The sequence below is a fragment of the Manis javanica genome, chromosome 1, assembly GCF_040802235.1.
Source record: "Manis javanica isolate MJ-LG chromosome 1, MJ_LKY, whole genome shotgun sequence".
Lineage (NCBI taxonomy): Eukaryota > Metazoa > Chordata > Mammalia > Pholidota > Manidae > Manis > Manis javanica.
The window spans coordinates 205266943-205294064 of record NC_133156.1 but is presented as its reverse complement, the minus strand read 5'-3'; the positions used below and the strand labels follow the sequence as shown (position 1 = coordinate 205294064).

The 27122-nt window shown below is 45.6% G+C and overlaps 1 protein-coding gene and 1 long non-coding RNA gene across 3 annotated transcripts in view; one reads left to right on the top strand and one right to left on the bottom strand.

Annotated features, from left to right (window-relative positions):
- Positions 1-8686: 8686 nt before the first annotated feature.
- Positions 8687-9872, bottom strand: LOC140843617 (uncharacterized). The gene is made up of 2 exons (XR_012121510.1): positions 9674-9872; positions 8687-9435 (listed from the first exon to the last, which is right to left on the bottom strand). It is a non-coding gene; the product is annotated as an uncharacterized lncRNA (long non-coding RNA).
- Positions 9873-10059: 187 nt separating this feature from the next.
- Positions 10060-27122, top strand: part of EPAS1 (endothelial PAS domain protein 1) — an 84807-nt gene continuing 67744 nt past the window's right edge. For both annotated transcript variants that reach the window (XM_017675100.3, XM_036990799.2), the window contains exon 1: positions 10060-10550. In XM_017675100.3, the coding sequence (XP_017530589.3) occupies positions 10525-10550 (26 nt within the window). In that variant the 5' untranslated portion in view covers positions 10060-10524. The remainder of the gene's footprint in view (positions 10551-27122) is intronic.

Here is a 27122-nt window from a genome sequence, read left to right as displayed (position 1 = left end):
ACCTCCGGCACATCTCTCCCTCTAGTTTCTCACAAACAGTCCAGCCAGGCCTCCAGAGGGGCCTCAATTCTGCTCTGTTATGCAGAGATGAAGGGAAGTGGCCTTCTTATCTCTGTGATCATCATAGTTGGGAATAGTCTGGTCACTGAAACCCTCAAACTCAGTAGAAACTTCTGGAGAAAAAAAGACATTCACTGGGAGAGAGGAATGGGGAAGTAGAGAGGAAGTAGAGAGGAAAAAAAGAAGAGAAGGAACAGGCACAGGGAGCAGGTGGGGGGTGGGATTGTCCTAGCAAGAAATGTAGCAGAAACTTGCAGGGCTCCAGGACTTCCTCTTGGTCCACTCCTCACAGCTCCAGGGCCCTCCTCCATGCTGTTTTCCCCTAAATAATGCCTAAGCTGGACTGTGGCAAGACTTTGATTTGCCTTTGACTCTACCTAACATCCCCAAGATGTTATGGCCTCCATGGCCACACTCTACACTCCCAAAGCCACATATACAGACCAGTATCCCTTCCAACTTCAGGATTGTAATAATTAGCTCCTTGCTTAGATTAGATGTATTCAGTAGATGCTAGAACCCACAGGAATTTTTCTCTGATGCTAATGCCTAGTGTGCAATATTTCAGTATGAAGAGAGCATGAAGGTTTTGTAAATATTGGGCTGAACAGGAAAGATAAACTATTCTCACAAAGGACTGGAAAATGTACCTGATAACCTGAGCCAAGTGTTGCACAGGTCAAGGATTTCCGTGTTCCATTCCACAGGCGCTCCTAGAGTTTGCAGAGAAATACTCACCACTGTACATTGTTGTCATTACTGCCAGGGTGGTCACCTCAGTTATGGGAACAAGCCCATGGTGGGAAAGCTGAAATGTCACAGCTAAAAGATGAGGGTCACATCCCATTCCTCATCAGCACAGGTGCCACTGTCATCCTCAACAGGTCCCATCAGGCACTAAGTCAGGTGTTCCAAGTGCCGTACAAGCCAGTCATGGCTGGCAATCTCAGATGGACAGTGATATCTCAGCCTCCTTGAAGGGTCTTTTGTGTGCTTCTGGATATCCTTTGCTTTGAGAGTTGTTAAGTGCCATTTGTCTGACTAGCAAGCTCCAGGTCACCCTTCCAGATCCAGCGAAAGTGTCACCTTTTCTGGACTCTTTCCCTAACATGCCTCATCCCTAACCAGGCAGACAGAATCATTCCCCATTCTGAACTCCCAGAAGAACAGGGTTTTAACTTGGTAGGCGAGGTATTTTATCTGTTTAGAAGTTTGTCTCCAACAGTAGGGTAGAGCTGTGTTTTATTCATCTTTCTAAGCTGAGTTTCAACCACATTGATGGGTATGAGTTGGACACTCAATAAATGCTGAAGAATGGAAGAACAAATGACTGAAATTAATTAAACAAAGATGAGAATACACGCAGTCAAAGGGAATGATGCTGCAAGTGCAACAGAATTTGAAGAAGGAATTTGGAAAGTTACATTTTGTAAAGGCTACTGTTTTATTACTTTTAAAATGTACTTTCTAGTCTTCACAGGTAAAGTTTAGTGTGGAATTGTCTGTGAGCCTTTCCAGCACTCTTCTAATTATGGCCTTAATTATGGCTTCACGTTGTAATGCTCTTAAGCACAATGAACTCTGGACTCTCTGACTTGAAGTCGTCTACTCAGAACTTTATCACTGGTGTGTTTTTGGGTAGAAGGTATCTCTCTATCATAAATCACTGTATGATCAGGATCCTCTTTAATTTAGCCTCTGTTTGAATCATTAGGAGAGCTAATCTGCAATGATACAAAATTAACAGTTAAGATAGGGCATGCCAAGACCCATTGTCTAAACGGGTCTGTGCTTCCTTTTTCCATTGGTGTAATTCATTGAGCATGTTGGTTACAACAGGTTTGCATCCCCAGCAATCATGCACCAGGAACCACAACCTTCTAAGGGAGACCAAGAGAAAAATCCCTAAACTCTGAAGTCTTAAGTATTTACATGCACATTCTCAGCATTGCATCCCTGGTGTTCTATAAAGGGCAAAGACAGAGTAATGCACTTTATTTTTTTAATTTTTTATTAAGGTATGATTGATATATACTCTTATAAAAGTTTCACATGAAAAAACAATGTGGTTACTACATTTACCCAAATTATCAAGTCCCCACCCATACCCCAATGCAGTCACTGTCCATCAGTGCAGCAAGACGCCACAGATCCACTATGTGCCTTCTCTGTGATACTCTTCTCCCTGTGATTCCCCACACCATGTGTACTAAACATAATACCCCTCAATCCCCTTCTCCCTCCTTCCCCACCTGCCCTTCCACACCCCTCCCCTTTGGTAACCACTAGTTCATTCCTGGAGTCTCCTGAATCTGCTACTATTTTGTTCCTTCAGTTTTGCTTCATTGTTATACTCCACAAATGAGGGAAATCATTTGGCATTTGTCTTTCTCTGCCTGGCTTTTTTCACTGAGCATAATATCCTCCAGCTCCATCCATGTTGTTGCAAATGGTAGGATTTGTTTCTTTCTTATGGCTGAATAGTATTCCATTGTGTATATGTACCACATCTTCTTTATCCATTCATCTACTGATGGACACTTAGGTCCGAGAAATGCACTTTAGAGAAATTAAATGTTTTAAATGACATTTATTTGGGAACTTCCTTCTTGGCTTGGCACCTGGAGAGCTACATGTTTATGTATGTATGCGGAAGTGCAAGTGCATTTTGGGGGTATGTGAATGTGTGCTTTAGAAGTTGCCCCTGACACACTCACTCCCTTTTAATGCTCAGAATGATGCCAAAAGAAAAGGCCTTCATGCAGCCATGGGCATCATAAAGGAACAAACTTTTTCCTCATTCTTTGTATATTAGTAAGTTAAAAAAAATCAAACTCCTGCAGTGTCCAGACCCCCTAAATGCCATGGAACCATCCTTTTCAATTAACTTCAGTCCGAAGCCTCAGTTCCTCTTGCTGTCTCTGACCAATCTGAATCTGCAGGGGGATTGTTGGGAAGACATGATGACGACTTGGGGGAAAGCCATATCTGAGGTTGTGAGGCCCTTCCCTCTTATATTCCTTTTCACCTCTATTAGTTTAAATCTGAGATTTAAACCTGGGGAGTGGTCCAGACAAGACTATGATCTTCTCTTCGTGCCAAAACTCCCTTCAGACATTGCTAGGTGCTCAGTTATCTGCCACAAGGATGGTTTCAGGCTGCCAAAACCATTCCAAATGATGAGATCAAGAGAAGACGAGGCAAGAAAATGCTGGAGACCAACACCTGCCAAGTCAAACTTTAGCAGAGCACCTGTGCAGACCATATTCCCAGAGTGGTTAGTTTACCATATGGGAAATGGAAACCCTGAAGACACAGTTTATGGCTTGGTGGTAAGCAATCTGCAATGGCCTCACTACTCTGCCAGCCTAGGCCAGTGGGGCAGAGACCACCACTTAATTCAATGATGCATAGACTATTCAAATGCCAGGTCTAAAGATCCAGCCCTCTTACTTTAAAAGAAAGGAAACTGAGGCCCAGAGATAGAAAATTAATTGTTCAAGGACCTCTTATCAGACTGTGAGCTCCTTGGGGAATGGAACATGTCTCATTGATCTTGGTAACACAATGCCTAGCAGGGTGTCTGGAATATAGCAAGCATTCAGCATCTGCTGATCAAGTAAATAATGTACGTGAATGAATGAGTGAATGAATGTATCAGCCAAGATTCTTAGCTGCAGGTAACAGAAATTATCTCTAGCTAATCTGATACATGATTGATTAAAAAGGTTCTGGTATCTCACAAAATCTCTGGCCAGAGACCAGGGGGTTGGTGCTGGAGAGCCAGGCTCAGAGGTTCACCACCAGGAATGAAGCCCCCAATTGGAACCATGAGGACACCATAGTCACTCCTGCAGATGACTGTAGTTTGTATAGTCAATCCACCAATTTATGCCTCTGGAGGCTGATGCCAGAACTGCCAGCACCAAGATGCAGTCACCAAAGGGCACCCACTTTGCAAGGTGCCTGCTTCTCCAAATCACCAGATTCAGTCTAAATAAATGTGTCTGATTCAAAGAACTTAAATCATGTTCAAATCTAAGGTTCCAGGGAGGCTGAGAGTATCTGACAGTTTTACTTTCTATAGTGAAAGGCAGGCCTTGCTTCATAATATGAATGAGGAACTCCCCAGATACAGAAAGATGCTGAGGCACTAAGAAGAAAGAAAAATGGCCATTACTATGAATGAATTAAGAAAATGTATAATGCAGAATGTAAAAATGTTGTGCATTTGGCTGTTTGCTCCCATTTGGCTGACTCTTACTGCAAGATGTCCCCTCATCTCTTGCAGTCTCTTCACTTATTTCTGGGAATTCTTGGAGTATTTTCCACAAGTACTGTTGGTAGCTGCAATTTTCTTGCTCGCCTTCTACAGCACTTCCTGTGATTTCCACGAGGAAGGCTGCTGTCACAACTGGGTCAGTGTTCTGCCACTTGCCACTGCCCCCAAGGCCTGCTTTTTCTTCTGGGTCACCCCTTGAGTCCCTTCCAATGAGTCACCAGTATTACTGTGGCCTTTGACATCATCCACATGCACAGCCTCACAGGTCCATAGACCCCTGAAATAGGTTGAGTAAGTGGGATTTGTACAGTACAATTAGAAGGCAGCATTATTCTTTTCCCCCTTTAAACCTTTAAGTGTCCATTTGATGGATTGTTTAGCTCCTGCTTTGAAAACAGCCTCCTTTAGGTCCTAAGACTTTTCTAATTACTCCTAAAAGGTAAGCATAGACATTCCTTTGCTCATACTAAATAGAAGTCCAAGTCCAGTGTAATAATGAAAACTCCAAGCTTCATCCCAAATTAAAGCTCTGTCCTCCCAAATCTGCCTGGAAGCCTGTGCACGCAGAAGGAAAGATGGTGTCTGTGGCTTGCAACTTAGACTCCTGCCCAATACATTCATTTGTTCATTCTTTAATATGTCATATATTCATTTGCTTAGCTTTTATTGAGGGTCCATTTTATGCCAGGTGCCCTGTTAGGCACTGAGGGTCCTAAGACCACAGCAGCAGTTGTCCTCTTTGGTATCTGTGGATTCCTCGGCTGTTCCCTTGATGGTCCCCTCCAACCACAGCTCTCATGGCTTCAGAAGTGACTTCCTTCAGCTTCTGCCTCCAGCAGCACCTCCACCTTTTCTGCTGAGATCTCCTTGAAGAAGTGCATTTGGACAGGATCCCTTAGTTGGGTATTCCTCCTGTGCATTCCCCCCTCTGGTCTGTAAACTTCATGTACTGTGTTGGACTTGGTGGTCACTGCTCAGATCCCCATTCAGGAATGAAAGACATATTCTCCCATGTGCTGGTACCAAAGGTCACACCCCTGTCCCTAGGGCAGCCAGCACCAGAGACTGATCAGTGCAGAGGGAGAAAGGCCTGGCCCCATCACCCTGCTTTGGGACAACTCGGAAGGGCAATTCTAGCTGCAGAACCCCTGGAGGTTTGGATGAGGCTTTTGTTGAGGCTGCCTTCTTTGTTGAGGCTTCACTTTTCCCCTGCCTGATCCTGTTTCCTTCCCTCTTCTCCCACTGGTGCTAAGCTCACTAACACTCTCTTACCTGCCTCCTGCACACTATTCTCCCCCTTGAGTCAGCTTCCAACATGTGGCATGCACTGTTGTTATGACATAGGTGAGAAGGAGTGACTTTCAAACCCACCCTCCACCTGGCTGCAGCAGCCACTTCAGCCAGCCTCTTCCCCACATGCAGTCTCCTGTGTCCCTCAAGCTCCAGGGAACAGGTATGGACCCCTCTGCATGGTCTCCAGGAAGCCCCAGTCACTGGACTTGAAGACAGTGATAAGGAGTATGGGGAGGGAAAATTCCATGGCATTGGCAGCTCTACCCTAGATATCCAACTTCTAGTCCTTGTCTGTATCAACCCATGCACTTCCCTGTGGTGGGAGCATGCAAAACCATGGTCATAAAGCTCTTTCTCCAGGTCTGTGTTTTGGCAGTGTGGATAGTTGGCCCTTACTGTCTTGGGACCTCTGCTGAAACCTGAGCTACAAAAGTTTTTTTTTAGCACCCTGTTACAGGCCAAAGCCACACTATCAGAATGGGGAGGGTGTTTCTGAACCCCACTTTGTGTCATTCTGAGTCATTCAGGCTTCAGGGCAGTGCTGCTTGTGGCCCAGTGGCATAATTTTTACTATTTATTTTTCTTTTCTTTTTTTAATTGAGATAGAGTTGATACACAATAGTATATTGGTTGCAGGTGTTCACCATAGTGATTTGATGGTTATACACATTATGAAGGGCTCACCACAGGAGGTGGAGGTGTGGTCACCACTGCTATGTCTTTCTTTATGAGCAGGGGTTGGCACAGCCTTCCTCAAGACCATTGCTCCAACACAGGTATGATTTTTACCACCCTAGAGGCTGTACCCACCAGCCTGGCAGGGAGGCCAGTCTAGGAGGCTTCTCTGGATCAGAGCTGTGGACACGGCCGGGACTCTAGCCATTTCTCCTTTTCCACTCACTCTTTCCACCCTCCCACCCACTGCCACCAAACTCTTACAACTTCTATTATTGAGACTATATGAGTTTGCTCTCAATTTTTATATTTAAACAATTTTAAGAGTATATAAATTGTTATGTCAATTTAAAAATAGTTTGGAGGGGGGAAAGGAATCATCACTACATTAAAAGATGCCTGTAGATTTCCAAAGCCTTAAAAAGTGAATAAATGTGTATCTCATAATCTGGGAAATGCAGTGTGTGCACATCTGGATGTGCACATCTCCTGAAAGGAAGGGAACCACTGGCTCTCTCTTCCACCAGTTTGATGCCTTTCATTCTCCCTCAAGCAGTATAGCACGGTGGCCATGGACCAGTGACTGTCATTGTGGAATGACATAATGATGAACAAGATAATTCATGAGCGGAGACACTAGTCTCTAAATCAATGATAGTCCAGATTGGGTGGGGGGTTAACTCTTTATCTCTCTCTCCCATCCTCCTAAAAGTATGCTCTACACAGGAGAGAGGAAGGTAGAGACCCAGTCTTGTTCCTTGTTAAAACAAGTAGGTGTTCTCCTGGCCCAACCTTTGTCCCATTTAAAGTTGGGGGCCAGGTAGAGAGATTGGCTGGGAGATGTGCAATTGCTCTCATTTAAAGGAGCTTGGGAGCTTCTTGCTCAGCCATGCCCTCTGCTGCCCTCTGTGGCCAAAACATCAGTGTCTCTAGAAACACTCCTCTAAATGCTGGGATCCATCTCTCCCCGCCATCATCTTTTTAAAAAGCTTTTCACCTTTAGTTCTCCATGGCTTTAAAAAAAAAAGTAAAATGGGACACGCTAGCCACAAGCCTGAGCCTGGTTTACTCTGTCAGCTCTTTCCTACAAGGGTTTTTGAACTGAATCCTGGGAGAAATCTTAAGAGGTCATTGGGACCCTTGGCTCTGTTCTAAGTAAGGCTGTAGTCCAATCCTTCTGGGAATTATATAGGGCTTTTGGTGAATCTTAGACACTGCCCAAATCCCAGACTTTTCAAAGTTACTCACCAGGATCTCCACAAAATCTGTCCAGTTGTTTATCTTAGCTCAGGGACCTTTCACTTACAGGGCAAAATTCCAAGTTAGAAAGTTGGGCAGGCTGGCCATGGAGGAGTCATTTAATATGGTTGATGTGTTCTTGAGAGACCATTTACTTTTCCTCTTTTTTTTCTTTTGTAAGCATCTGAACAGCTAACTTCATAGCTCAACTCTGCTGAGATGTTCTCTGTGGGTTGGAGATGTTGCTTTGTGACTGGCACACACGGCCCAGGACTCAACAGCTTTCTCCTTGTTCTGGCAGTGAATGGCTTCAGGCACCGGGAAGCCACCCAAGTACCTGTTTCTTCTCCCACTCCAGGGCCAAGTGAGGTAAGTAAGCTTCTGCTGATTAAGGGAGAACTTGTGTTTTACCAATATGCTCATTAAGATAAGTAAATGTGTTCACTAGGATCAGCTGGCTGGAGAAATCATCCCATTCACCAGCCTCAAGAAATGGCTCCCTTGAGAGATTTGCAATCTTTGTTTGAACCCCTTGACTGTCGGTAGTGATGTCTGATTTCAAAGTCTGTGTGGACAGTGCTCAGTTGGCTCTAGGAAAATGAGAAAACATGCCTGGTTCCCCAGTTCTCTGCAAGTATATCCCCCCTCCCTATTCTGCTTTCCAGTGCCTTCCAAAGGGCTTCTGAAAAGTATCTTCACCCCTCTAACCCTATGCAAGGGAAAAATACATGTTCATTTTGTACTTTGGTGGCAACACAAACCAGTGTCTCCCCAAATTTCACATATGTAGATTTTTTTCTTGTTATTTATTTTTGTACTGTGGTAAAAGTGCATTAAATTGATCACCTTAACCATTTTTAAGTTTACCGTTCAGTAGTGTTAAATATATTCACATTTTGTGCAAGAGTTGTAGAACTTTGCCATCTTGAAAAATTTTAACTGTTCCCATTAGACACCAATTCCTACCCCATCCCCCACTCTCTGGCAACCACCTTTCTACTTTGTTTCTATGAATTAGATACTTCATGAGTGGCATCATACAGTATTTGTCCTTTGGTAACTGACTTATTTCATTTAGCATAAAGCCCTAAAAGTTCATTACGCAGATTATTTTCATATACTTCTTTATGACATACATATTTTAATATAGGTTATTTTATTGTAGAATATGGTGAGGCTAAGGGTACAGCAAGGTTTCCAGCCCCTTGGCAGACCAGTTACCAGACCAGTTTAGATCCCCTTGCTTTCTCTTCAACTCACACTTGGGAAACTGTTGGGCCATTCTCAAAGCTTCGAAGATTATAAGTCTTCCCTGTCCCTTCCTGAGATGTCCCTCCTGGATCAACCTAATGTAGGTACGGAATGCTGTGGGGTTCTTGGGAGAGCAGCTCAGCACAGGCTGGGCAAAGGCACTCAGGCCAAAGCGTTTAAAGCACAGACGGAAACTCCGGAGCCCTACTGGCCTGCGCCTTAGATCCGCCATCTCCTCACACCCAACACCTGCAGCCTTCACGTTCCTAGGGCTTCAATAGGACGCTGGAGATACGGAGGGCAGGCCTGAGATCCTGTGATTTGAGGACGTGCTGTCAACTCTCATCCCAAGATCACACTGGGAAGCCAGACTGATTTGTACAGTTCTGAACTGGCCCGGACGCATGCGGTGGTCTAGTTGTTGGGAGCAGGGTGCGGTGGGCCAGGCAGCCTTCCTCTCCCGCATCCCGCCAAGGCCTTATTGCCCAACAGTCCCACAAGCCACCGATGTGCCAGTTGAAGGAAGGGAAGAGCAGGTGAAGCCCTATCTCAATTTCACTGCACCGTTTCCCCTTGACAGGAGAGGATGATTGGTCTCCCTGCATCTCCTTCCAGACCGCAAAGTCTGCTGCGTTCTGCTGAAAACAAGCACATCGCCCATCCCCAGAGCGCGGTCACTGGGGCCTTCGTAATTATCCCCATCCAGCCCGAAGGGCCAAGCAGCAGGGCGAGGGACGCGGGAACGCGGCACTGAGGGGAGGGCCAGCGGTGCGCCGGCCCCTAGGCGCTCGCGGTCCTGCCCGCGTCCCAAGAGCACTGCGGAGGTGGGGGACGCCAGCACTGAGAGGCATTTCTTCCCGCAGACCGACTTACCGCGGCCGCTTGGTGCCACAGAAGCTGTGCTTCCCCGGTGCGGAGACCCCCCATGCCGTCCTCACAAACAACTTCCACAAGTGCGGAGTGAGGCCGCAGGGCGGGCGGGCCGCGGCGGAGCGCGGGGGCAGGGGGAGGGCCGGGGTCAGGGCAGAGGCTGCGGCCGCGCCTCCCCATTGGCCGGGACGCAGTGGGCAGCCCGCGCGCGCGGCGCGGGCGGGGGCGGGGCCTGCCGGCGCGTGCCCGCCCCCCGCGCCCCTTGTTCCACCCCCTCTTAGCCTGCCGCCGGAGTTTTTAAAGTGGGTTGGCAGCCCCGGGAGCCGGACATTCGGGGACGGCCAGCAGCTCAGCTCCAGTGTCCGTCGCGCTCTCACCCCAGCTCTCCTGAGGCGGCCGTACAATCCTCGGCAGTGTCCTGAGACTGTATGGTCATCTCAGCGGTCGCGCCCGCCTGGCTCCCGACTCTTGCAACTCCCGTTGTTCGAGCCACTTCTTTTTTTCTTTTTGTAACCCAGAAAGTTACTCCTTTTCGAGGGAAAAAGGAACGTCGGTTCCCTTCTTGCTGCCCTCTTTTTTCGCGTTGACAGCCTCCTCCCACTCCTTCCCCGGACCCCGCCTCCGCGTGCAGGTTCCTCCCAGTCACCTTTCTCCACCCACCTCCCCCGCACCTAGCCAGCCGCCCGCAAACTTCCATCTGACTGTGCGGGGCGCTCAGGACCTGAGAGCGTTTAGGATCTTTAACCCCTGCTCTGGCCTCGGGGAGTGGGCCAAGGCCACAGAGAAGGCAGCGGCCGCAGCCCCCGCCGGCCTGGGAGCACAGGTGCTCGGCGTCTCAAAGGGCCACAGAGACAATGACAGCGGACAAGGAGAAGAAAAGGTAAACGGACGTCCGAGCCGGCTAGGGAGATGGTCTGAGGGGATGGCGGGGCTGTGTGGGGCTGGAATGACCCAGAGCAGCTGGGAGAGGAGTGCGGAGAGGTCTTTGAGACCCGAAATCGGTTTGGAGAGTTTTGAGAGGGAGAGCAGGTGCCCCGGGGACGCGGATCTGCGGCTTCTTAATGGTGCGTTCTGTGGCCCGAAGGAATCGCCAATCTGCGCCATGCAGCTAGGCCAGGAGGGCAAGGAGGATGGCCCTAGAGGTCCGAGGTGCTCCTGCGGTACCTTCCGACCCCCGACCTCCTCCCCGGTCCTGTCAGACCAAACTCCCGCGGCCAGCACGTTGAGAGGTTTCTGTTTCGAACTCAAGTCATCTTCGACTTTCTCAGGCTTCAAGCGTAGGGGAACACCTACTCGACTCTTTTCCTTGGGACTCCTCAGGCCCTTCCAAATGAGTTGCTTTACCCATGCTGCGCCCCAAACTGGCAGAGGGTTGGAGGCAGAGCGCAGCACTGGGATGCGCTGCCGAGGAAGGGACAGGACTCAGTAAAGGGTCCCATTCCGTGTCTCCAGCTCCCACTGAAGCCTGCAGAAACCACCTTCCTGATCCTGCACCATGTTTCTGCGGGAGAATAAGTAGTGGGCCGGGTTGCCTCTCGGGGCAGGTGTCCGGTGTGCAGAAAGTGAATACTGGCACTGGGTACCGCCGGCTGGTCTCGGTGTCTGGCTCCCAAGAGCACAGAGAAGGGCAGACACGATCTGCCCGCATGCCCTTGCGAGCTTGTCGGCACTGGGTGTGAGGCAACTCTGGCCAACTCTCACTGCCCTCCCCTCTCCCTCCCGGCCGTTGCCGGCCTGGCCCGCTCCCAGCTCGGACGAGAGCGCCCGGCGCGGCGGTGCAGACGTAGACACGGCCTCCCTTCCCGCGATCGCGCGCCGCTCGTCTCCGGGCCCCCGACTCCTGTCTCCATTCAGTGGGTTGGGGCTTTGAGCCCGCTCTCGGAGCGGCTTGGCGGGGCTGGGTTGCGGAGCATTGGAATCTAACGCGCGGCCGGCTGAACCGCCCGAGCCGCACGTCGAGTCAGCAGCTGCTGGGCTTCCGGCAGTAGCGCGGGGATGGATTGACAGGCCCGGAGAGCTCGGAGGCTCAGTTGATTTGCTCTTGTTCCGACTTCCACTGTGGGACCAGAGCCAGGAACCTTCTATTCTGTGGTCGAAAGCGGCGGTTCCCACCTCCCGGCACCGATAAAGATTTGATAAACCTGAGCGAATCGCGCCTATTCTGGCCGGGCGCCCGGGCCCTTCGCTCCCGGATCGCCGCGGGGATAGACCGAGCCCGGCTCCCTGGTCCCGGCCGCAGCTCCCCCCCTCCCTTGTTACTGTGGCGGCCCCAGGCCTGAGACTGATGAGGGAGCCTTGGTCCAACCAGCCTGGCCCCTGAGAGGGCAGCTGGCGCGCCCCCGGGGGCTTCTGATTAGCGGTGGGGTCCTGTGTCTTTTGAGGGCGTTGAAGCAGGGAAAAGACTTTAGATTGTAACGCATTGTGTAAAACCAATATAGTCTGCCGCATAATGCCAATAATAATGACTGAATAATCAGAAAGAAAAGTTATAGTCAGAGCACACTTTGGGCTCCAGAGCCAGCGAGGGAATTTATTGTATATTTTACAACCATGATGCCTGTCAGTGAATGTCGCAATCACGGAGGTGGGACCCATTGGTAATCTTGACAGATGTGTGAAGTGTCAGTTTCGCCGCGTGGCCCAGCCGGGTCTTGTGCTATTATGTATATTCATCATCGAAAGAAACTTAAGGGTAGGGGACATTATTTCGATACGCTGGGCTGTAGTGTCTCCTTCGTTAGATATAGAGGGACCAAGAATAGGAGCAGGAAAAAAGGGTATCAGTCTCCAAATTATTCGCGAGAATGGCGGGTTTAAGAACCATTTTGAGGATTGCTGATGAGACCCTTATGAGGCTGTTGCGGCGCGAGCTGAGGCTGCACCAGCAGAGTTTGCGTTATACAACTCGCCTTGATTTTTGTGCAGCAGACTGGCAGGGCGAACAGCATGTCCCTGACCATCCAGAGACCCATGACCGGCTTTCCGATTCCTGTTGAATTAACTGTTTTGAGACTTACTTATTTTTGCGTCTGGCTGTTTGTTGACTGTATGCTTCTTGAGGAACCAAGACGTATTAAAATATATGAACATTCAAAGTTGGTGTGTTCATGTAAGTGGCAGTCCTTAGCAGTCACTGAGAATCAAACAAGTTCAGTGTGACGCCTGCTGAGTGGGGTCTCAGATGAATATTCTCTCTTCTCAAAAGTTGTTCTTTTTCTGGTTCAGCAGAGCCATTTCTATCCCAAAATTCAGGATGCAGGGAACATTTGCAATGGACTTTCTAACAACAACCCTTCAAGAAGTGGGCAGGATTCTTTTGTTCCAAAACGTTCATGCCTAGGTGAATATGTTAATGATTAATAATAGAGTTTGCTTTCTAAACATTGGCTGGCTGGCCTTGATAGAGGGCATCAAAATGCACTCTTTTGGTAGTAGTGGGTATTCCAAGTGGTATCATAGAAGGTCAGTAATAGTACTACATTCACTTACCTTTCTGCACTCATCTATCACCAGTGAAGTGGAGGTCTCATTAATCAAGGTATCTGATTCTATGAAGAGCTAGAAAGTGGATGACTCGCCTCCTGATAAAACAATGCATGAGTTATTTCCCTGCAAGAGAAAATAGTCTGGAAGTTCTTAGGTGCCTGGGGATTGGAGAGTGATTCTGGTAAATATAAATGAGATCCTTGGATAATCAGGGATCAGAGTCCATTTCCAAAGCTAGATCCAGTTCAGGGCACCTTTCCTAATGCTTATATTAGTGCAGGGGCCAGTGGTGGGAGGGGAGTTAGAGACTGCTTGACCAGAAGTTTTCAAACTATCTCCTCCTCCCCCTGTACTTATTTGTTCCTCTGCCAGAGTAAAATCAAAGTCCACTTTTTTCCAGTTCTAAGGGGGAAAATATTGCTGAACAGTTTTTCTTTATTTAAGCATATTAAATATTCCTTTAATATTTGATATCTGTTTTCACTGCATTACCAGACTCAGAAATGATAAGGAATTGATGTAACACATTATACATTCAGGTATCTAAAATTTATACAGCTTTCATAAAGTTCAATATAATGCAGGGCATTGGGCTTTGCATTGTTGCTGATGGGGAGCTTACCAATTATTTTAAAAGGAACCATGGAAATCATCTAGTCAAATGTTTCTCTTTCTAGAGAAGGAAACTGAGGCCCAGAGAGATTAAATAACTTTTTCAGTCAGAAAGGAAGTCAGTGCTGGTAAGAATCAGAACCCTGCTTCATTATTTGCAATTGAATATGTATTTTCCTATTGACAAAATGCCTCTATAGAATGAGGATGATCTCTGAAGGATTACAGTGCCCTCCCCACACACCTCCACCAAATCACCGAATCTTGTAAAAAGGAGATTTGCTTTTCTAGATAATTATGAAAGACTTCAGGCTGCAGCAGGAATGATTCTGTTTGCTTTTTGCAAAAAAAAAAGGAAACAGTTGATGCTGGTTCCAATGTCTATAAACTTTTGGATGTTTAAGTTCATTGGTTCAGTGCTCTCCCTTTATTTCACTTAGAAAAAAGAAATTACTTACATGTGGACCTCATTAAACAAAACCAGTGCAAGGACCATTCCCTGCTGGCTCAGATTGCTCTGTGAAGTCGAGAACTCCCTGTCAGCAAAGACATTCAAGCAGCTACTAGACTGATTCCTCTCCTGAGGGCAGTGGCATTTTCACTGAGAGTGAAAACTGGGAGACTAAAACTGTTTAATTCACTTAGAATGTAAATCAGTCAGTGTGTGTGTGTGTGTGTGTGTGTGTGTGTGTGTGTGTGTGTGTGTGTAGGGTGGTCCTCAACTTTCTAGGAATTATTGTATAAAACAGTTACAAGTAGAAGGAACCAATTAGATTCTTAGTGCTGCAGGATTTAAGCCCAAAATACTTGAAAGTATTTGCTGTCATTAATTATGTCAAGATTTAAGCTTTTCCACTTCTCAGGAAATCTGTCCAGTAGTAGTTGTTTTTTTGTATTTTCCTCAGTTCCAATGCAAACCAACATGGGTTTTCGTTTTCATTTCAACCTAATGAATCCTAAATTTTGCATTTAGTACTGACCCTCACTGACAGTTCATAACAGGTTGGACATTTGCCAGTATTATAAAGTTAGCAGTGTTTGGTCAAGGATCTCCTGACCCGTTACCGCCACCCTCCCCACACCATGCTGTGTGTTCTGGTGATGGAAACCAGTTCTGCTGTTCACTGTGATGTAAATCAATAAGATAACAATTGTGTATTGAACACTTCCTACTCTGGATAAAATGCTAAAGAGGAGACTAAGAAATATTGGATGTGGTCCTTGTCTTCAGGTTACTTAGTTTGAATGGCGGGGGGAAAAAAGACACACAGGAAGTTTAACTAAAAATACAGGTATCTGGCCATGTCCATGTGACTTTTCTATTGGGATTCAGTCTTTTGAAACTGAAGATAAGAAGCTCTTGGTAGCATTTCGGGTAGTAATCACACATACAAGCACACCCAATTATTGAAAAGTCTTGTGTGTGTTTCAGGGTGAGAGAGTTGGCTCAGTTTTCCCTGGTATCACACAGGGTAGGTGCTGACCACCAGCATAAAGACTAGCTCTGAGGGAAGATCAGATGGGAGTAGTCGTTGGAGGTAATGAGAGTAAAGAAAAAAACAGGTTTCAAGGGTATTCTGTTGTGCACTGGGAAACCACAGACAGAAAGGCCCACACTGTTGACTGCTGTTCTTTATACACTTGCTTTGAGTGAGGGGCATGGCGGGAGGCATCTAGTATGGCCCCAAGAGTGATAGGAACACAGCTTCTGATCCCACTAAGGATAACAGTGGAGACAGCTATGACACCAAGAAGGCCAAGAAGAGAGAGGGAGCTTCTTAACCTGAGCTTCAGCAGGTAGTCTGTGAGCCTCTGAAACTGGGTTCAAGGTATTGTGTATATAAGCATTTGTTTTCTGAGGGAAGTCTGTGCAGCTCTCAATGGGCTTTCAAAGGCTCTATGATCTGGAAAAGGCAAGTCTTTGCTTTTAGATGTCTGATTCTCTGACTTCCTTACATTTCAAGATCTTTCTGTTTAGATCCCAGACAGTTCCTACATTTCATTGCCAGTATCTCTCCAAGTCTTAGACATGGAGAAAGGAGGTTGGTGTGTGCATCTAGTACAGATTCTGTGGTGCAGCCTAATCTCACTGGTACCTAAGTGGCCTGTCTACCCAGCTATACATCTGCCCTTCATGATGAAAGGAAGGGGAGCCAAGTGCCCTGCACAGGGTTAGTTCTGGTGTGATTCGTTTTGTTAACGTTTTAAATGGCCAAGAAAATTAATCCTCATATATTCTATCATCCTTAGACAATTATTTGGAGGTCCTTTCATGCACTAAGAGTATGTGTGTCCTTAATAGAAGTCATATATGTAGTAGGATAAAACAAAAAATGGAAACACTTAGTCTTATTTTGCAGACACTGTCCTCAGAACTTTCAATGGATGGACTCTTTTAATCCTCAGCACAACTCTGTGAGCTAAGCCCTGTTAGTATTCCCACTTCACTGATGGGAAAGCTTAAGTACAGAAGGTGAGCTGCCAAAAGTCCAAAGGTCAAATAGGTAGTATGGGTGGGGCTGGGATTTGAACTGGACAAAGTGTCTCTCCAGTCTATACTCTTAACCAACACCCCATACCGCCTTACCTTCCCTAAGATATCTATAAAGTACTTAGTACCATGCCTGACTCGTGGTAAGTACTCTATAAATGATAATTGCTTTTGTTGTTGTGTTTATACATATTATAATTACTTTTCTCTTTTGTGACTCATCACTTGTGTTGAACCTCACACAGACAGAGAGATTGAAGATCGGATGAGTGGACTTGGAAATCTTGGAAATTCTCATTTTCATGGATTTTCCTCAGCTTTGATAGGAGGTGATTCTCTATTGCCCCAAATAAGTTAAAAGTGTTCCACCTCCCACCCTTAACTGGTAGCAAGACTTCAGTAATTACTTTAGCCTTTGGACTCCACAGTGCAGAAGAGCCTGTTAGAAGTCTTTGTGGTTTCTGAAGAACCATCTCCAAATCAAGATGCATAAGACTTCCTCTGGCTCTTTTGATCTTTTGAAATTGCAAGCACAGGACAGAAGGGATGGATGGGGAGTAAAGAATAACTATGATTGTTGCAGTAATAATATGTTGCATTTTCACAGAGCCCTTTTTCTGATGAGCCCAAGCCTTTATAGCCATCACATCACTGGCCTCTGCACTGTGAACCTAGAAAGGCTTCTTGAGTTTTCCCCATGTTATAAAACATAATTGCACCAACACATGTAACAGAAAAGCAAGCCATATTGGCAGTTGCATGTCACGGTAGGTGTGGTAGCCATGCATGGGTATGTGCCACTCTCTCAGCATCTGTTATTTTCAAGTAGAGATTGGGTATAATTTGTTGTCAGTTGTCTAGTCATGCTGTTGAAAACCACCGAACTGGTCCGCAAGTGTAAAGTCAACAAGAGTGGTAGGGCACTTTGAGATCTCTGGAGCCAAGGAGACAGATGCAGAAAAGACCAGAATGCTATCTACTTCAAAGTGGCCTTTTCCCCGCCTAATTTCTCAAGAAGTACTGGTTTGCTTGACTGCCTTAGGCTATTTCCAGGGGCCACCTGTACATCAGCAAAACTCTTATTATAGAGCATGACTGCCAGAAACTTCACGTTTCCAGGAGGCACATTTCCCCGGTTAACTTGGAAAAATTCTTCAGTTTGAATGTTACAAGTAACTTCCATGCAAGATAATGACTTTGGGTAGCAGTTCCTTTTTTCATGTGGAAAGATATTTCACAAAGAGTGGTTTGTCAGTAAGGAAAGCAACTCTATTAAAAAATATGTATTTGCCATGTGACCATCTGGCATTTTTCCCAATTTGCAAAGCCATCTAAGTGGACTGCTACAAACTGTCTTCTTCTATTCCTCCAGTGATATCCTGCACCCCTTTTCCATGGCATCCTCCAGTGAAAAAATGCAAACCTCAGAGGGTAGTGCTAGGAATCAAAACAGATTCATGATTTCATTGGATTATATTGTGTAATAAAACACACAATTGGAGAGGGCTCCATTAAGCTAACACTCCTGATTATGGTGCTGGAGGTAACCCTCATTGCTGTACTGCCTGCCCAAAATGCTGGAGATGCAGCCAATATTATAGTCTTTTTAGAAGTTAATCAACCCTGTAACAGCTTTAGTTGACTCTTGGTCTCATTTTCAGTTTGAGGCTCCCTGCTCTGCAGCCTATGACTATGGAGAGTCATTAGTTTGCTGTGCGAGGATGTATTGGGCTCAGTCTGAGACAGTTCAAGAGCATTTTATAAATCCTTTAAAATACATCAACTAAAGTATCTGGTTTTTTCTAGTAATCATTTAAATCCCTGTGCTGTGTGTCTAGCCAGACAGTGCTGTCTCTCTGTCTCTTGATGTTGTACTCATAGTGCCAAATACACATATTTTACTCTTGATAAAAATGTTCATATTGTTACCACTTTGTAGAAGACTTGTCCTGCCTTTGGGTAGGAGACTGGGGAAAGGAGGAGTAACACATGATCCTAATTTTATTTTTGAGAAATTGAGTTCCTGAAAGACACAAACCCTGTCATCTGCAAGTGGACCCAGGTGTCCATGGTGAGCCTAGGCCCTTATCCCCTTGTGCTCCTATTTCAAGGTAGTGAAGAGCCAAGAGCACAAAGGGGGTGACTCAAACTTAAGTGCTAACTAGTCTCATTACTAATGAGTAATTACAGCAAATATTTACAGGCCTCCTTCCTACCTTTACGATTTCCTGTTGCTGAAGCACTTTGGATTATTGAGAAAGATTGTCCTGGAAAAATACGTCATGCACAGTTGCAGGAAAGAGTGCTTTTAAACACACAGAAATCAGTTGCTTGGTTGGCTCTGTTTATTCCATGTGGAAACAACAGAAAAATATGCTTGGATCCATTCTCTGTCACTTCAAAGTTTTGAAAATCCTGGGCCATCAAATACATGGGGAAATGGGGCACAGAATGTTTTTTTTAAAGTTATTTTATTATTTTTTTATTTTGGTATCATTAATCTACAATTACATGAGGAACATTATGTTTACTAGACTCCCCCCATCACCAAGTGCCCCCCACATACGCCTTTACAGTCACAGTCCATCAGCATAGTATGATGCTGTAAAATCACTACTTGTCTTCTCTGTGTTGCACAGCCCTCCCTGTGCCCCCCCACATTATACATGTTAATTGTAATGCCCCCTTTCTTCCCTTCCTCCCCTTATCCCTCCCTTCCCACCCATCCTCCCCGGTCCCTTTCCCTTTGGTAACTGTTAGTCCGTTTCTGCTGCTGTTTTGCTCCTTCAGTTTTTGCTTTGTTCTTATGCTCCACATATGAGTGAAATCATTTGGTACTTGTCTTTCTCTGCCTGGCTTATTTCACTGAGCATAATACCCTCTAGCTCCATCCATGTTGTTGCGAATGGTAGTATTTGTTTTCTTCTTATGGCTGAATCATATTCCATTGTGTATACGTACCAAATCTTCTTTATCCATTCATCCACTGATGGACACTTAGGTTGCTTCCATTTCTTGGCTATTGTAAATAATGCTGTGATAAACATAGGGGTGCATCTGTCTTTTTCAAACTGGGCTGCTGAATTCTTAGGGTAAACTCCAAGAAGTGGGATTTCTGGGTCAAATGGTATGTCTATTTTGAGCTTTTTGAGGAACCTCCATACTGCTTTCCACAATCGTTGAACTAATTTACATTCCCACCAGCAGTGTAGGAGAGTTCCCCTTTCTCCACAACCTCGCCAACATTTGTTGTTCTTTGTCTTTTGGATGGTGGCCATCCTTACTGGTGTGAGGTGATATCTCACTGTGGTTTTAATTTGCATTTCTCTGATGACTAGCGATGTGGAGCATCTTTTCATGTGTGTCTGTTGGCTATCTGAATTTCTTTTTTGGAGAAGTGTCTGTTCAGCTCCTCTGCCCATTTTTTAATTGGATTATTCGCTTTTTGTTTGTTGAGGTGGGTGAGCTCTTTATGTATTTTGGATGTCAACCCTTTATCGGATCTGTCATTTATGAATATATTCTCCCGTACTGTAGGATGCCTTTTTGTTCTACTGATGGTGTCCTTTGCTGTACAGAAGCTTTTCAGTTTGCTATAGTCCCACTTGTTCATTTTTGCTTTTGTTTCCCTTGCCCAGAGAGATCCGTTCATTAAGAAGTCGCTCATGTTTATGTCTGAGAGATTTTTGCCTATGTTTTTTTCTAAGAGTTTTATGGTTTCATGACTTAAATCCAGGTCTTTGATCCATTTTGAATTTACTTTTGTGTATGGGGTTAGACAGTGATCCAGTTTCATTCTCTTACATGTAGCTGTCCAGTTTTGCCAACACCAGCTGTTGAAGAGGCTGTAATTTCCCCATTGTATGTCCATGGCTCCTTTGTCGTATATTAATTGACCATATATGTTTGGGTGAATATCTGGACTCTCTATTCTGTTCCACTGGTCTGTGGATCTGTTCTTGTGCCAATGGGCACAGAATGTTTCTACAGAGCATTCTCAAAGTAATAGGATGGTACAAGTTAGAAAAGTAAAATTTCTAGTTAAAACACAGGTCACTTGATAAATACTCTTTTATGAACATATGATTTCTACAATGTTTTTCTAAATGAAAACAATTGTACTTATAGAGTAAATCAGGATGTATAAAATCTGCCATGTGGGGATTCAGGGAGCTAGAAAAAATATCATTCACTTAATAAAGATTCCAGAATAAATTCTGATAATACTCATTTCCTACATATTTGATTTGAAAACACACCAGTGAAATTGCTTTCTTCAGTGTCTGTAAACCACTGTACCCTTGTATTTCTTTCCTATGTTTCCAAAAGTTCTCAGATGCTATTTTAGAATGTCAGCATTCACTTCAGTACTGGCTGAGGCTGAGGAATCTAATTTTGGTGCCCAGGGTAAGAGGAGAGAGAAGTCATCTGCAGAGCCAGGACGGCTCTCTTGTGCTCGGGTTTGGAGTAGCATGGTGTCACTGGACACACTGCATTTCACCTTTAGAACCTTTATTTGTGTGCTTGCACAACAAATGTTTACCCAGATATTAAGATAAGAACAGTATGAAGGTCACATTTCGCTGGTGACAAGGGAGTTTCTATAAATGTAACCATATCACCATGCAGCAGGAGTCTGTTTTTTATGCTATACAGGGATTTAGGGGAATTAGTGGTGGATGGGGCACGGGAGCCACGCCTTTCTCATTTTTTTGGTTTCCTCGCCTTCACTGTGCATGTCCTGGCCTAGCTGATGTGCCCCTCCTGTGTGGTGTGGTCAAGCAGTCAGGGGAAATTGTAGCCCACTGTCCAGTCCATCCCATTCTTCAGAGTCTTCTGGGATTCTGTGGAAATCAGTGCCTGGTGCATTTCCCTGCTATCTGACTGGCCGAGAGGCATCCTGGCTGCCAAAATAGCTTTCCTAGCCTCTCTGAAGAGGTTTGCATGGTGCTGATTCTGCCCCTGTTTTAGGCAGGGCTCTCATGTTCTCAGGGCACAGTCTTCAGGGTGAGAAAGGGTTTCTTTTGTGGATTTGAATGTTTCTCTTAACAGTCTCCAAGGATTATTAGCCTGGCACACTCAGAGTCTGAATGAAGGCATGAATCCTTGGTCCATTTTTCTTCCCAAGGGCAGCCAGCAACACAGTGGGAGTTGATCTCACTGACAGTAAGAGACCCTGCCCCTGCTCTGTCACCCCCTGCTCCATCCCCAGCATGCCTCCTGAACTCCAGATATGCACACCTCCTCCCTCTGCTCCACGTCACAGGACTCATTCTCACGTCTCCCTACCCCTAGTCCCCCCATCTTGGAGGCTCCTCTCTTGTCTTTCTCCTCAGGTATTCCCCCCTTTCTCCATGTGAACCCAAGTTTTCTAACTTCTGCAAAACCTTCTGTAGTGATTCTCACACTGGGACCTCCCCCCTCCAGTCCTTTCTGGCTCTTCATGGTGTTTGCCAAAGAGCCTGTCTGGTAATATTTCCTTGTTATCTAATGACATTTTATGTGTTCCTGTCTTTCCAATAAAATTGCATTTGCTCAACAGCAAGGATGTCTAATTGTCTATGTGCCCTGTAATACCTTGCACATTTTGAGTCCCTAAAATCATATTTAACTTAAAAAAATCATAGAATTGCTTTGTTGATGTCCTTGAGTCACCTGGAAATCCTACCTCTTAGGATCTGCTTTTCTCATTCATGTATATTTCAGCCCTTTACTCATTTTCTTTTAAAAAGAAAGAAAAAGGGGAAAAAATAAGGGAAAACCTAGGTAGGTCTTGTCGACACATGATTTACATCAAATGCAAACAGGCTAGTATTATGTCAATGCTGAACTTCAAGAATGCCTGATATATCAAGGCAAGTACCAAACAACAAAGTACCCCAGCTTAATCTCAAAGTTAAAAAAGTCGGGTCTCAGCTGAGAAATCATCTTCCCTGGGGACCCTTCCCTGATTAGCAGCACACTGGTTACCTGTGTATCTATATGGTCTTCAGTTTATATTTTATTTTTTGTATGATACTTTTACAACTTGCTTTTGCAGGCATGGTGGTATATGTGTATCTGTTCCTGATAATCACTTAGGGGGTAAGGTCTTCAAGAGGAAGGACCCAGTTATCTATTTTTGTTCTTTCTTCCCATAGCACTCAAAATGGAGAACCCACATTTAAGTGCCCAGTAATTATTTTCAAACTCAGTAATTCTACCCTTTATCAGCAACTTTGGGAGCTTGGTGCAGAGGGTTAGAAGCAGAGGAAGAAACCTTTGCTCAGATCATCTTACCCATCCTCCTTGGTCACCTGCCATGCCTTTGTGAGGTTTGTGGGCCTATTGGCATCATCATCGTGTGTACACCTGCATAGGCTACCTGCCAAATTCAGCTACCATGCCACACAGCGAGGTTACAAAGAGGCATCAGATGGACCCTGCCCTTGCAGGGGGCATAGAGTCTTCTTGGAGAGTTAAGGAATGCCTAAAATTATTTGTTTAAAGCATTGCAATTAGTTATGTCAATGTAGGCCCTGGGCCCAGCTTTAAGATATTGCTACCTTGTTAGGTAGTCAAAACTGGTTCAGGTAACATTGAACAAACATTGGAAGGTTGGCAGTAATTGAGAGTGAATCTCCTATTCTGTGAAGAATTAGGAGATGATCAGCATAGATTAGAAGGAAGATTAATGGAGAAGCGTTAAGATTTAGGTCTTGAAGATTAAGCAAAATTTGGATAGACAGGTAGGTATGGGGCATTCCAGCTGGGGTGAACAGCTTGAGTCAAATGAAGAGGCAGGAATTAGCAGGGTATGCAGGCCAGGACTGGTGAGCTGGCTCCTTCCAGAGCTGAGTCCAGAGCTCTGGGAGATGAGGACCAAGCGTGGGATGCTGTTGGGAAGTTTAGGGACAGTTCTCCCTGAGTCACATTGTGATGGAACTTTTGGGCTGCCTTGGGGCCACGGGAGCAATGCATGCCTCTCCTGGGAACTAGTGAACGAGGATGCTGCTCAGGGTATCACCATTATCTTCCAACCAGGAGCCTGGCTCCGGTGCGAGCACCAAGGGGTGGTTGGAGGAGGCCATGGCAGTCACCCATAAGAATTACCTCAAAGGCAAAAAATGTCTCCCTGTATCACTTAGGAAATTAGTCATCTGCAAATGTGCCCCAATCAGTTTGGACTGTATTTCTTTTTGGACTGTACCACCACTCAGGGCAATAAATGCTTCCCCGTGTGCAGAATGGGAGCTGGAAAGGACAGCTTACCATATTCTGTAATAGCTTCCTTCCAGCTCTGAGGAAAGGTGCAACGACCCTCATCCTGTGTTCTCATTCTGATGGTAAAGTCTCCCTTTGCTAATGTGATAAAGGCTTTCATTCTGTCCCTTCTTGCTTTCTAATTCCAGGTTCCAGTTTTTGAGTCTGATCACTGTAGAGAGATAGGACAGTCCCTTCAGCACTCCACTCTTTGTAGGGAGAGACAGGCAACCCAATGCAAGTCTGACCACCCTTCTGTTGGTCTCTACCAGTAACTGCTCATTGTAGTCCTGCTCATTGTGTGGAGCAGGGTAGCTGAGCTGTGTCTTAACCTTCTCCTTTCTGTTTTGTGGCTACACCATTGCCTAAAGCCTGAGCACTGATATTCTTGGTCAGATGCTGCCAGAAGAGAAAGTAAAGGAGCCATCTTTCTGAAGTCACCTGGATTGGGTAACCAGAGCATTTTCCCTCTCCTAACAGGTATAATCTTTCTTCTGGAGGTATTTAGAAGCACTTGAGGTCATGGCTGGACACATGTGATTAGGGTCTTGGCTAGAGATCCTAAATCACTGGAGAGGATCCCATGCCAGGGACCAGCAGAGGCCAGGCAAGTCACGTTAGCATGTCCTGTTCAGTGGTACTTAGAGGGAGGCTGTAGCTGCTCACTGTTCTTGGCTTGGAATTTAATCTCATCATGACAACTGCATGTCTCATCTCTTATTCCTTTTCTATCCACCCAGTAATCATTAAATGGTTATAGAACTGAGGAACTGCTTCCCAGTTTGGGATTGCTTTATTCATCAGTGTGTGTGCTCAGTAATCATTTAGGTACCTACTCTGTGCACAGTGCTGAACATTGGGCCTGAACCCAGGGAGGGACCTCTGCAGCCAGCTGGAAGGAGCCTTTCTCATGCAGGCCTTTAAGCAACAGAGAACTATAGAGCCCAGTGCAGCCAGCCCAGCCATGAGGCTGTCTGGGGCCATGGGCTCCTGGGAAAGCTGCCTTGGGATGTCTTAAGAAACTCCACAGGCTGAAAAGTGGTGTTTATTCAAATCTAGCCAGAGGTAGACATTTGAGTGTAGCATCTACCTTCCCACAGCTCCAGGTAGGATTCAGGGAGGAAAAGAAAGGTGTCATAACTAGTTAATCTGTGACTCTACTGCTAGAGTATGAAATTGGCAATCTTACTATGTCTCTTCCTATTTTGTTTTGTTTTTTAACTCTTCCTTTCCAAAGTAAAAGTTACTTTTGAAGAGTTCCAACTTTGCCTCAGCTGAACTCCTAGCAAACTATTTTCCCCACCTGGGTCAGTGAGGGGGCAGGAACCTAGGCACACTTTGTGGTGCTGTGTTCATCACAGCTGCTGACCAGCTTTGGGCTTTGGGAAATCCTAGTGGCCAGGGAACACAGGCAGAAAAGAGTCTGAGATAAGTGAGAACATTGACACCTTCTTTGCTGAGCCATTCCTTTGACCACATTTGAAACCACTTTCTGTATGTAGATCAACAGAAGCCTTGTGATTCTCGGCCACCTGTAGCTCCTTGTATGGATCCACATATTACAAGGGTAATGATGACAGCTGAATTCTCCTCAAGTTAGGTCTTTGGGCCAAGGCTGAGTACATGTTTATTTTGGAAAGGGACAAACTTTCACCCACTTGAATTCCTTTGTCTCCAAAATTAGTTTCAGGGATGACCACAAGAGTTCCATATTTCTTAGCATTTGTTTTGCCAAACAGATTATAAATGCTCCCTGGCCACCTTCACCTTTTTTGTATCCCTGGCAAAGCTGGCCCCCACATGAGGTTCAGAGGAGCTCTCAAAAGTCTCTAAGAGTCTAAAAGACAGTTCTAGATCTTTTTCTGACTTGTGTGGTCTTAAACAAGTAATTTAACCTATCTGCATGTTTGCCATTCCTAAATAGGATTGGACACACTGCTTTCTAAAAGTACTATTATGAGATTGAAATGAGTTACAGTTTTAATAAAACTATGCACTTTAAAAAACATATTATACTTTAAAAATCATTTTTGCAACCATTATCTCATGAGAAAGATTTTTGAAAAGTATGAAGTGCAGCCCTTTAAGACACCATTAACAAGTGCAGCAATATAATCTTTCAGCACGTCGTTGCCTGTTGGAGGATTTGACTGAAGGTTTTTCAGAAGCATATAAAAGGAGACACTCGCTCTTGCGCCTTAATCCCCCCCAGGTCCCACTGAGGCTTTTCAGGATTATGGGCTTGTGCCAATAGTGATTTCAGGGTATGAGTTATATTTTTCCCATACTCTGAGTTGCAAGGAAATCTGATAACACCAAGAGACCAAGGAGCCTTCCAAGACCCCTGAGAAATGATCTGACCTCAGTGTGCCCTTTCCATGCCTGGCCTGTGCTCACCTCACCTGTGGAGACGGATGGTCCATGCCAGCTGCCATCTGGAGTGGGAATTTGCCTTTTGGTTTAGCACCCCCAAAACTATAGATGTAAAGGGCTGCATCTCATCACACTGCTCAGGTCCCACTTGCTGCTTTGTGCCTTACAACGAAGGCCTACTTATGGGCTCCCAAAGGGAGTAAAATGCGTGAACCTAAGGGTCTTTAGAAAGTCAGACAGGTTACTGGGAGATCTAGAAATGAGGGGCATACCAATGCCTAGAAGATAGGCTGGCCTCCTGGTGTTACTGGAATTTGGAAGAGGCCTTGGGTGTGAAGAGCCTTTGCCATGTAGTGACCATGAGACCTGGCAGGACGCTCAGCTCTGGCCTCAGATCCATCATGGGCAGCCTCCCTGACACCCACTGTGCCTGAGCTTCCACTACTCAGCCCCGCCTGAGGCCAGCCAGCTGACTTGGGCCTTAGGTCTCAGCTTAAATGTCACCGCCTCAGGGAAGTCTCTCCCCATCTCCTCAGTTAACTTTCATCCCTCCATCCCTATCTCCTTCTTTTTCTTTTAAAATACACTTCCCACATGCTATCATTTGCCCGCATATTATCTGTCCCTCCCCTCTGATTTATAAGCACCTCGAGGGCCGGGACCATGCTGACTTGCTCATGGCCATATCCTTAGTGTTTGGGGCGGTGTCAGGCACATATTAGGTGCTCCTTAAATACTTGAAGTGAAATAATCCAGGCTTGCTAGCTCTTTATCCTCAACTCTGCATTATCATTCCTTTCTTTTATTCAGTGCTTCATTTTTTCGCCCAGAGCTCATGATGGAAATTAAAGTAGTTCTCATTCTTACCACAAAGATGAAACAATTGAGGCACGGAAGTGTGATGGCAAAGCCAGGAAGTGGAAGAGCCCATGTTAATAAACCCCAGGCTCCAACCCCAGCCTCTTTCTGCTGACCAGTGCTCTCTCTCCGATCACCTGATTTTTCTGTTGTGGTGATGTTATTGTTTGTCTTATTTGGCAATGTTTACACCAGTAGAGTAGGGGCCATTGTGTGTTGGTGGCGTCTGGAAGTGCACAACAGAGTCCCAGGAGAGCACCACTGTCGGTCCTTGCCACAATTAGCAATTATCAGGCCAGGGGCAGTGACTGGGTGGGTGTCATTCCCTATGGGGCTGGTTTTTTGTGTTGAAATGCCACTGCCTGCTCCTGATAGAAGCACAGGGGATTG